At 38.4% G+C, this 12,224-nt stretch overlaps 1 protein-coding gene across 2 annotated transcripts in view; it reads left to right on the forward strand.

The window, feature by feature from the left end:
- The first annotated feature begins 384 nt into the window (after positions 1-384).
- The window catches only part of anos1b (anosmin 1b), a 46,006-nt gene continuing 34,166 nt past the window's right edge, over positions 385-12,224 (forward strand). The window contains exons 1-2 of one of the 2 annotated variants that reach the window (XM_017717845.1): positions 385-744; positions 9,266-9,313. In XM_017717845.1, the coding sequence (XP_017573334.1) occupies positions 568-744; positions 9,266-9,313 (225 nt within the window). In that variant the 5' untranslated portion in view covers positions 385-567. The remainder of the gene's footprint in view (positions 745-9,265; positions 9,314-12,224) is intronic. The other variant, XM_017717844.2, reaches the window with a different exon arrangement.

The raw sequence follows: 12,224 nt of genomic DNA on the forward strand, positions 1-12,224 counted from the left end.
GGAGTGTTCAACAGTGAAAAAGTACCGGGTCGTAAAACTTCCCAAGCTCTGAATTCTCTATAGAACTGCAGTGGAATGTATTACATCCAGGATCTACCAGCATAGAAACGGGCAGGAATTAGCAGCACAGCGTGAATTAGTACAATGAAACCGAGAAGATGTTTAAGAGCGTGAACGCATTTATTGTAGTTTGAACATGAAGCATAAATCAACCAAATCTGTGTTTAAATATTGTAAAACGGTAAATGTAACTTGCCTCTGGAATACTAGATAACAATCGTGGCACTTTTCAGTTGAGTGTACTTCAGTTGGTTCTCTTCACACAGCAGAGGAATTCAAATCTAAATGTTTTGGTTACAGTTTTTGGCGCTGCTGAAGCGGCCCACGTGCAAACATGGTGGGAGTGTCTGTGTGGAAACGTCCTTTCCTCTTCAGCTCCTCGTCAGAGCACCCGCTACACTTGGGAGAAGTTCACACTTCAGGTGGGATTTGCGCTTCCAAAATCTACCCGAGACGTTAAACGTATATGTCACTTAGGAAAATCGGTCCCTCGTCGAGAACAGGAACATGTTCGGCTCCCGGCTCGTGTGCGTGTTGCTGTTGTGTCTTTCTGACTTGGCAGTTTCCCGGAGGTCTGGTGCTGAGGACGGGGACACTGTGGGGAAGATTCACAGTGCGAGGTGCACCTCTCGCTGCCTTACTCTCCACATAACCCAGCTCACAGCCACGTTTCAGCATCTGCAGGTGAGACTAGGCAATTTGAAATACTCGAAACGCCAGTACGCGGTAGATTTCAGTGTTATTTACAAATTACTTGGTAAAAACTCATTCTTATGGTAAACGTTTCTGCTAAAATCTCCTTCGTATTATACCTGGTTCTGAGTGAAAGGCGAACTTTTGGTTCAAGCCCATGCTTGTATTTGCTTTCTTATTTATGTTATGACTGTGTGGATTCAGTTGACAGCAAAAAGAAAAGACAGTAGTTTTTTTGCGACACGCACTGAGCCACAGCTACACACGCCTAATCAAAAAAACAGTACACTTTCAGGTCCAGTTCATATGTGTTCAGGTTGGTGGGTGGGAAAGTCATTAAGTTTGGTGAGGCACTTAAATTCTGGCTCAAGGAACTGGGCTTGGAGAAGTGGTGTGGTCTTGTGGGTATTTTCCTCTGTAGACCCTAGCCCACCTGGGTCGCCTGCACATTAATAAGGGCGGCCCCTAAACTGACTGGAAATGATGTGCAATTTTAGTGAAGTGTGGCTGGATTTACCATCGGCCGTTTTCTGCTCTTTTACTGGTGGTGCTGAATTTGGGGTGTGAGATAGTTTCCCCAAACAGCAGTAACAGCGGAACAAGCATGCGATGACTACTGCAAGGTTTCTGCATATAATTGATACCAGAATATATCCTCTGTCTCAATTCAAACCTTAATACATCTTAGTAGCTGAAGTCATTTTTTATGTTCAGTAATTCTAGAGAATTAATTGATCTTCTGGCTTCTTTACGCTGGTTAGCTTGAAACAGACCTCTCACTCTAAACAGAACCACATTGTGAAAAAGTGTGAGCAATGACGACTCTTGCCCACACTTTCTCGCAGCTCCAGAGCCGCTGTGTGACTGTCAGTGTTTCCAGTTCTCACCTCATGCTTTGTGAAAAGCTTGGGGTCGAAAGTGTGTGTGTGTGTGTCCATCTGAGCCTAAAGCCTCCTTGGTGGGTGGCGGGAAGCAGTTCAGAGGTTGAGCCTCTGCAGCACCCAGAGCAGAGCCTGCACATTTCTCCTTGATCTAATTTTCTCCTCCGCTTCCCACTTGTTCCGGCTTGTGATTTACAAATGTGGGTGAAGACACAGGCCACACTGGTCAGAGAGGAGTGACAGAGGTACAGAATGGATGAGAGATAAAAAGTAGCACTGAGGTGAAACACCAGACGTGTGTTTCAAACTGATACCATGTTTTTTTTCTTCTTCAATTATGGGATGTTTCGGAGTTCTACTTCACAGCACACAATAAACCTGATCAGGAAGGCAAATCACCACCTCATTCAGGGGCATAACTACTGGGAGGGCAGGGGGTAATTGCACTGGGACCCATGTTGCTATGGATGGGCCTCCTAAAAATCTTTATTGAGCCCCTGTGTAACCTTTTTATTCGGCCAATGGCATGTCAGACGACTAAATATATTCATGTTAGATGCTAAGTGGTCGATTGGCCTGGCTTGAGAGCATCTACTTATTTGAGACATTGTAATACTTAAAAAGCAAATTACATACAGAATTTGTAGTAAAATTACATAATGTTATAGTTACATCAGTGACCTCGCTCATACTGTATGAACAAATTGCTGTCTATAGTTTGGATTAAACACTTTAAAAGCTGGTGTGTAATGCAAGGCACATAAAAGCTTTTCCAAAGGAATATTTTTAAAGTTATCATGCTTAAATGTACAAAATGTACATACAGTTTATCTGACTTTGAACAGCAGGCTAATGTGGCTAGCAAGCTAAGTGAAGGCTAATGTAGCTACCAAGAAATGGAAACGTATACCAAACGTATACCCACCAAATTAGTACAGTGCAAATTGCATGATTAAATAATCACATACTTGTCTGAAACAATGTCAAGCCATAAGTCAGAAATCAGAAATTATAATCTATTTTCCTTTCATTTCCTTCCAAATATTAAGGAGCAGCTAGCTGAGCATTTTCACTCATTTCTTTTAGTCCATTCTTCATAAAATATGCACACAATGTAAAGAGCAACAGGCATTTTCAAATTATGTCAAAAACTGAAAAATGACAAAAAAGGAGATACAAGGTTTTTTCCGACGGCAGCGAAATGTTCCTTGCGCCCGTTGCAGTACAGCCACTATTAACAAGAGTTTAGAATATGTTCTCATTTTTTTCCCTTGATCCACAGATTCAGTGAGAACATATTTAATCTTAGTGACATAAATAAAACTGGGAACCAGCCTGATGTGAACAAAGAACTATCTGAAAAGCTGAAGCAATATAATTTATATCCCTTTCTCTCTCCCATCTATAGAAACTGGCAGGCGGTTGCTTTGCTTGCAGGTGTATGTTAATTTATGAGCGCTCAGGGTATCACAATTTGTCATGCATATAAGTGCAGCATATCCAGTGCTGGAGGAGATACTTTTCCTGAGGTCAAACTATAAGATATCACACATCTATCAAGCATATTAGGAATAGAGTGATGTGGAGCAAATGCGTGAGATGTTTCTGTGGTAAATTTATTCAGATAATGTTTCTCGCTCAGGAGCAAGTTTGGCAGAGGTTGAGAGAAGGAAAGGTGTTTGGTAACATTAATCATCACAGGCTAGTTTCATACCTTTTCATTTGATCTAATGAAGAGATCTTGTATGCCGGAAGTGGGGGTGCTGAAAGTGCTGCAGATTGTGAACCGTTCAGAAAAAGGGTCACTGTAACCATGTGTTTCATTGCAGTTTACTGCATACCCTCCTGAGAAATCGAGAAACATTAAAATTTTTTCCCATATTAATTGAAAAAGGTCAGAACAATGGAAAGCAACTATTTCCCAAATGATGACAAACAGGGGAGTATTTGCCAGTAGAATGATGTATAATATATTTATAAAATGTCATTCACCTATTGAGGTTTTTATACAATTTGCACAGTGAATGCTACAGTGTGTTGATTGCTTGGACTTTTCTGTCATGTTTTGTCATGGATAAGCCAAGATGTGTGATTTGATGTAACTGTTTTGTTGAATTTCACTTTTTTAGTTCAGTAAGGTATGTATGTAAGGCCTTCTTTGGGCCCCTCTGATTCAGTCTAACCCATGACTGATGTATACTTAGGTATCATTTGGGACAGTGTTGCTCTTTACCACTCTTTAAAAAAGAAAACATGAGTAAAAATCTTGAAACTGGTATTTTGTGTTTTTTGGTTATTTAGTGACAGATGTGCTTTGTGAAAGTTTTGAAAGAAAAAATGTAGTTCTGCCTTTTGTTTAGTTGTATGTGTTAATTGTTTTTAAAATTTGCATTCTAAGTGGACAAAAGTGTTTATGCAACTGAAAAACTGTAATTAGCTATATGTTTTTTTTTTGTCAGACAAATGTCATCTAAAAAACTGATGCAGGTTATGAATTATTGTAAGAGTTGAATTTATTTGCTCAAAGAAGTCACTTGAAAGTTGGGGGTTTAACGATACACACAATTTAAAATTCAGTTCATTACAATGCAGTGGTGTCTTTGTATGATGCATTTTTCAATACAACAAAAATAAGGAGTGCGTATTCTTATATTAATATGTTAATGTTAGCACCAAGCATAAAGAATATATGCATGCCCAGTAGAGGTGTAACAATGCACATATTTTCAGTTTGATGTGATTCAGAAACCTAAAGCCAAGATTCAATTACATTTACTTTGTGGTTTTTTTTTTTCATTTTCAAAATTTTGAAAAGAGTCAATAGCTCTTATTTTATTTTTTTTTGTAATTTTGAGTCATTGGCTAAATCATTGATTTGGCTAAATACAGATAAATAACAGTTCTCAAATAAAACATGTTCAGTGCCTGCCATGCCACCTTCTAACAAAAGAACCCCCAAAATGCCAACCACTACAATTTATAAGTTCTTAATGTTTTAGTTAATTGAACTTGTAGATCAAGAGAAAAATAATTTGCATTTTGCATGCTATAATAATGTATTATTTGGAGTTCAGTAAACTCAAAAATGTAAGATAATCAAATACTGAATATTTTTTTACAGTACAGTCATTTGAGCATGGGTATATGCACAACTTATGCCCTGCCTGTACTCAACCACTTCACTGTTATAGGTTGTTCCCAGTTACCCAGTTTTGATCACTGATAGTGGCTTCAATGAAAGAAGGTAAATAAGAGATCCTCGGAAACAAGAGAAAACGTCTGAATTTCAGTACACTGTTTCAAATTTAATTTGTCAGTACATATTGAAACCATCACAATTATTTATTGTGGATTATCATCATGTCAAAATGTTGTGGGATTTCTGTCAAAGCAAATCCCAGCTTAACCAAATTTTCATTATGCCTAATTTTTGTATTTTATAATTTCAAGCGTTAATGCATTAAAACTCTCAGATTCCTATTTAGAAGCTATTACGGATGTCTTAGTATGTTAATGCTCTGACTGAAATTCCTAAACACATTGTTTTGTGTACAATAGTTAAACAGTTGAAAACTGCGGCAGCTTTTACAGTTATTCAGTTATTCAGTTATACAGTTATACTGACAGTTATTCAGTTCTGTTAAAACACGTGAGCTTAGTCACACTAGGTAATAAAATATTCTGCTGAAACCACTGTGTTGAAATGTGTTGACCACAAAGAGCACTATGAGACCATGTTCCTCTTTACCCCTTGCAGTGTACTAATAACAACTTTGTAACCACCAAGGGGAATGATTAAAAAAAGAGTTTATAAGTTCTGTTTAGTTCTCTTTCTGGGAAATGTTGTCAGACCTAGGCCTGCACTTGCTGCATCATAAGCCAGCTGATGCAGGGAGGCATGAAATGTGGTCCTGATTTTGGCCAGAGACAAAATTATGTAATTATGGTACTGAGAGTGTGACTTGAACCCGAGCTGTGGTGCATGTTGATGTAAATAAGCTTCGGTTTTCGTTTATGGCATGAGGAGACGCCAAGAATAGTCATGGACTGAACGACCTCAAGAGAGAATGTTCTATAAAATAGGAGAAATTAAATTTTGCATTACAATTGGACTTAATCACAGACAACATGTCTTCTCAATGAATCTGCACTAATTATTTGGCATCTAGCGTAATGACATATTGATGATGCATATTTACATTTTTCCACATTCTTATTCATTTCTTTTTAAAGATGTTCTTGTTTATCATTTTCCAACAAACTATGGTTTGCAATGGTTCAGTCAAGTCTATTTATTATTTGTCCTTTTTAAAAGCTCTGATTACTACAGTAGATTATTTTTCAGTCCTATTAAAATGTACTGTGATTAAAACCTTATTAGTGAATTTTACACATTTGTGGAGAAAAAGAGACTGAAAATATAGAGTTCATTGTAGCAGACGTTTTGAAAACCATGCTTTGTAGCATTGTTGTAATGGTGCCTGTGTTCTGTTTGTTGGTCTGCAACCTTATCACAGTAAATTGTCTTATCTGTATCTACAAGTTGTTTGAAGGCATGCAAAAGTGTTGTGACTGCATGGTTTTGAATTGCATGCCGTTTTCAGTTGAGAGGTAATAGGGCCATTAAATCTGGCAGCTGGCACTCCATGCATGAAGCAGGGCTTCATAGCTGGGTCTCTTTCATTCTCCACTCTCACTTCCAAATGAACTCTTCTTATCCACATAAAAGTGCACAAACATTCAGCTGCCTCCATCACTCATAATTCTTCCTGTTATGCCAGTCAAATAGGGCCACTTGAATGTGGTTCCTTTTTAACATGATTCTCCATCTGCCAGTCAGAGATCAAGAGTGGGCTCCGTTTGGAATCTGCTTTGAGAAAAGCCCAGACAGAAACCATTACAATCAAACCATGTCATTTGATGATCAGGATAATGACAGAATTAGAAAGTTGAAGATAAATGTTAAAGCGTCCATGCTCCAAAACCAACAAGTCTGGCTGTAGAGAGAGGGCTCCATCCCTCTATCCCTGCGGGGTTAGCCCCGCAACAATTTCACGCAACATTTTTGCTGTCAGATGTCGTGAAGTGTGTTTAGAAATCATGGTGGATATGTCTTTGTGGTAAGTGTTTTTCTGTTTTGTGCTTGGAGCTGCAGAAGTAAAACAGCTGCGCATGTGGCAGAGGGGCCAAGAACAAAGGGGCGGCCGACAGGCTGAGTGACACAGCTTAACAAGGCCTTTCCGACAGAGCCGCAGGATCATGGACAGGGCTGTGGATGGCCTTTTCTCTCTATTTCTGTTTTTCTCTCTCTCTCTCTCTCTCTCTCTATATATATATATATATATATATATATATATATATATATATATATATATGTATGTATGGATGTATGTATGGATATATATATATATATATGTATATATATATATATGTATATGTATGTATATATATATGTATATGTATGTATATATATATGTATATGTATGTATATATATATGTCTCTGTCTTTTTCTTTCTCTGTCTCTCTTTCTTTGTCTAACTATCTCTCTGTCTTTTTTCTTTGGAGGTTATTTGGCTTCGCTCTGTCTCTTTCTCCCTCTCTCTTTCTTGCTCTCTCTCTTTTTCTCTTTTTCTCTCTCTATGTCTCCTTCACTCTCACACTATTTGCTTACTCTTTCTGTTGCTCTAATTTTCTCTCTCTGTGTCTCTGACCCTTTCTCTTTCTCTCTCTGCCTCCCTCTAATTCTTTCTCTGATGTTCTTTCTCTGTCTCTCTTTGTCTCTCTCTTTCTTCGTATCTCTCTTATTCTCTGTTTTCTTTCTGATTTTCTTTCTTTCTTATGCTCTTTTTCTCTTCTATGTCTCTTTCTTTTTCTGTGTCTAGGTCTCCTTCACTCTCTCTCACAATTTTTCTTTTTACTCTTTCTGGCTCTCTATGTCTCTGTCTTTCTGTCTCTGCCACCCCCCTCGTTTAGATGGTATCTCTGATGACTGCTGTCTCTGAAGGTTTGTCGTGTATACAAACCAAATGCCCAAAAATAAATTCCCATGAATAATGCTACTTAGGGCAAGATGGAGGCAGATGATCCGCTGTGGCGACCCCTAAAGGGAGCAGCCGAAAGAAGAAGAAGAAGAATGCTGCTTTGATTGTATGAAATAAGCCAAAACATTGGGCAAAAGAAACAGCACAAAGCTGTTTGGGCTTTAAGATACTTGCTTGTTTCTTGCTACATTGGTCATGGAAAGTGTATGCTGTTTATTATGATTTACAATACTGGTACATTGTATCATGCATTGTGTAATGAGTGTATTGAGCATGTTCTGATTTATATTGCTACAGTGGACTGCTGTTTACTGTATCCCTATATCCATTATTAAATTCAAATGAGAAGCAACTGCAAACATTTCTGCAGGGATTTGGATGTTTTTTCTGCCACTAAATAACAAGGGCAGCATAATGAGGAATGGTTCATAAATTCATATCATGTACGAAAATGGGCATTTAATGTAATAGCATTTGATTCTCAATGGACAGTTACAACATGTCTGTTAAGACCTGCAACCTGAGTCCTTCTTTGATGTGCCTTCAGATAACAGCCTTTGATGATTCACTTAATACTCTTAAGGGTAATGATCTTTTTAAGGTGCAACGAAAGCTTCATCCCTCCAGGCAAGGGTCAATCCAAGGATTTAATTTAAATTTAATTTACTTTGTTCTCTAAATGAATGGATCCAAACTGATTGTAATGTGTTTTTCACCTGTTTGCCATATGAACCTGTTACTGTTTTTGGCCACTGCTAACTTTTAGGTGTGGGTTGAGGCTTTTCAGCTGGAAAGCTCATCAGGATGGATTTAAAAGGGTGATGTAATCTCTTGGGATGATGTTACACCTCAGCATTCCTTTAGAGATCACTTTTCTATACTTCAGGACAGCCTCTCAAACACAATAGGCTTTCTTTTCTCCTTAAGAGCTTATTAAGACTTCACAAAGGCAGTATAGGAGCTCGTAAGTGGCATGAGTTGAGTTTGCAGAGGAAAAATATGGGTTACCCAGAGGGAGTGTTTAAAGAGAGATAATTAACACAGCTTAAATGGGCTGTCTCTCTGCTTGTGCTCTGTGATTTGTTTTAGATTGCTGTTTATGACTGACACTGCTTGTGTTTTCTGTTATTTTAGTGAGCCAATTACAATTTTACTTAATGTCCGTGGCTAAGCCTGTTCCGAATTGTCCGTAATGCCCCAGCCTGAGTAAAAACACAGACACTTTTGACTATCATTAGCTTCATTAGTCATGTTTAATTCCCAACTGCCATTTTTCCAGAAGTCTGTGTGGTTAGGTGTTGACGTACGCTAGAAGTCGTGGTGTTGGTGTGTGGTAGAAATTCCTGTGTTTACATCCAGACTGTTTCATCCCTGCCCAATGTACTTCCCCACGCTGGAAACAGTTATGGTTTCATCCTACAAATGCCACTGATGACCTAAGGTCCATATATACTGTAGATATTTTACAGTCAATGAGCAGTGTAGCAGATGACCATTTCACATGGATATAACAAAAGACTACAGAGTTATAACACAGTTTGTTGATAAATATCAACCAAAGTTTTTCCAATTTTCTTCTCCTCTTACAGAATGATGATGTTCTGGGCTGGTGTGACAATCATAGAAGATGTTCTCAGGTAAGAAGCCATAAATGTGCACCTTTTTTTGTACGGGTTCCATTCTGCTCATTCTGTTATAATTTACCACACACTGTTATACTGGATTATATCATTTACTGTACAAGCTCCCTACCCAGCTCTGTACAGTCGAAATTCATTTTCTCTCCTTTATGAGTAAAGAGCGAAAGGTCAATGCCTTTATATATACACTAAGCACAACACATGGCTGAGGGCTACTCCAAACCCATTAGACCAAGAGCAGCATATATTTATTGTATCCTGCCAGAGCCTGTTCATAAATATAATGTTCCATGGGTCAAAGTTTAGATTTAATATGGTTTCCACTGGTGTGGTGTTGCCACCATATTACTTTTATTGCAGCTTGACAGCCATCATGAAGTTTATTGATTAAATGAGCTGATTTAATTGTATATTTTTCTATGACCTCCTGTGCCAACAGTTTTAGATAGGACATTGCTTTCTCTCTAAGGTTTCTCTCTACTGCAGACAATTTGAACAGCAGTCAGTGCGTAAATCCTGTCTATATCAAAGCCTTGTTGGTTTGTTCCTGTTTATTGTAATAACAATAAAATGAGAGAGGTTGGCTAAAAATAATAGGTGATACAAGTCTCTGCTACAATCCACAACTAAAAGGTTTTTTTTTCTTCCAAATTTCAAAACACATGCCTTCTCTGAACTAGGGCTAGTGAAAGTGATCAAGCAGCCTCCTGTAGAAAGAAAAACCTCCCATTTCTCCCCTCTGCATTTCAGAATGTCATTGGTCATTTCATTTCTTGTAAATGACACATGCTGCTTCTTTCAGTCTAATGTCTCAACTAAGTCCCTTGATAGGTTTGACATCCAGGCTTAAATCAAGGGAGTGAAGGATCAAGCAGGCCATGCTAGGTGACCCAAACTAGAGTTTGCAGAATGAAATGATATGCAGCACTAATTGCTCTGTAATAAGCCAGTAAACATGGTTGGCTCGTTAATAGTAATTGCCTAAGCCAGACATCTTTCGCTGCCTTCTCCAGCCCTTGCCCTGAGGGACTAAGGTTAAAAGTGCTTGAAAAAGGTAGAGCTTTCCTCTGTTAAGGCTATATTTCTCACACCAAGCATTTGAGCTGATCTAATTGCTTTCAGATGGAGGTTATTCTCCCACAGTCCTTCCGATAGTAGGTAAAGTAAATGTTGTGCTTCTTATGAAAATAACAAGAGCCATTTCACATCCTCCCGGGCTAAGCAACTTCTCATAAAGAGCCCTTGAAATGATCCCTGTTTATTCACTTAAAGCCCATACCAGGATGCTGCTATTTTTTCAACAGGCATCTCCTTCGTTTTGCTAATTTATTGTTTCATTTTAAAGGACTTGCCGCACTTACCCTCTTTTAATTATGTTTTTGGAAGCCATTTTTATCTGTATTTCTCTGCTTCAAAAAGTTCAGTGCTAAGGTAAGAATTTAGATGCAAACTTCTTTTAACTACAGGTTATGTTTATCATTCCAGGGGCATAATTCTGTGCTTGTCCAGTCCTATTTATCAGGACTGACCCTAGCGGGACCTGGCCAGGATTGCCATGTTCCCTTCAGTGTGGCATTGCTGCTCATTTAGCTTGCTAGTTCTGGAGCTGGATTAACCTCCACTGAACCCCTTCTTTCTGAGAGCCTTCTGCCTTAATGGAGAGTTTAGCAGCAGCTGGAGGCCTTGCATACACATCCCACTCCCTTCCCTTGACCCTGTTCGGGCTTAGGTTGTAGGTAGCCAAGCGCTGACATTGTCTCCCACCCTTACCCCCTCCCCACCACCACCATTCAGCAGGTGAGCTGTACCATAGTGTTTGACCCATGGCCTGGTCACTGAGCTGAATCATCAGGGACAACGAGGAGGGTCACTCCCTGTGTGGTCATCTCTCTGGGGTATCTCTCCAGCTAAGTATGGTTTTGGCCCTTCTCTAACCCATTTGGAACTGCATCTGTGGCCACTGTTGACCCAGCAATTTTCCACTTTTATGGGTGTATTTTTTCGGTCATCAGAGAACCTCATTACTTTTTGCAGAAAGTCTCCCAGTCCTTTGAAAGCATAAAAGTCGTTTTCTCAAAGGAGTCTTCATTGATGTTGGAGATTAGAGATTAGGTAAACTGTAGGTGATTTCTTAAGTTTACCTTTTCTATAATGTATTTTGCTATATGGTTTTTGGAGATACGGTGGTCATATGATGCCGTGTGTTCCAGGTTCCTCTGACTCTAACTTGGTTAGTTGCCTTTTATGTTCTTGGATCATTCATCCATTTCTTAATAAGAGTTGAACCAGATTGTTTTACTTTTTACTTTACTTCTTCTTTTCAAACTTGTGCTTTGATGTGTCCTTTGTTTTTTACATGAACAAATGAAAGTAGAAATGACCAGGCCTTTGACTATATTAGACCCATTGTTTGGCATGTTGTTGAGTTATCATTCATGCACTGCAACAGAACCATCATCTATTCCCAAATTTAAAATTACTTCACAGAAAGCTCAGACACCTTTTGTCTTTTGTGCAATGCTGTCATTAATGAATTACATTTAGAATTTTTAATGAAAAGTTATGAATTATATGAAAAAAATACAAATAATTTGTGCCTCAAGTACCAATATTTAATTCTATTTCATGGTGTTTCCTGGTTCATTCCATTTATCTCGGCCTGGTTGGAAGTGTTTATTATAGTTATGATTGTAATATTTAATCCTATATTTATTATTTATTTATTTATTTATTTATTTTTATTGTTTGCTTTATACATCTGCAGTAACCTACTTTATACTGAAGCATGGTTAGTATTTTATATTCTTGGAACTGTGTAAAACTGTAAAAGTAATGCTAGTAGACTGCTCATTATCTTGGGGTTTATGAAGGCTGACATGCTGATGTATCTCTACGTAGTATCTCAACC

This window comes from Pygocentrus nattereri, chromosome 15 (assembly GCF_015220715.1).
Source record: "Pygocentrus nattereri isolate fPygNat1 chromosome 15, fPygNat1.pri, whole genome shotgun sequence".
In the NCBI taxonomy this organism is placed as follows: domain Eukaryota; kingdom Metazoa; phylum Chordata; class Actinopteri; order Characiformes; family Serrasalmidae; genus Pygocentrus; species Pygocentrus nattereri.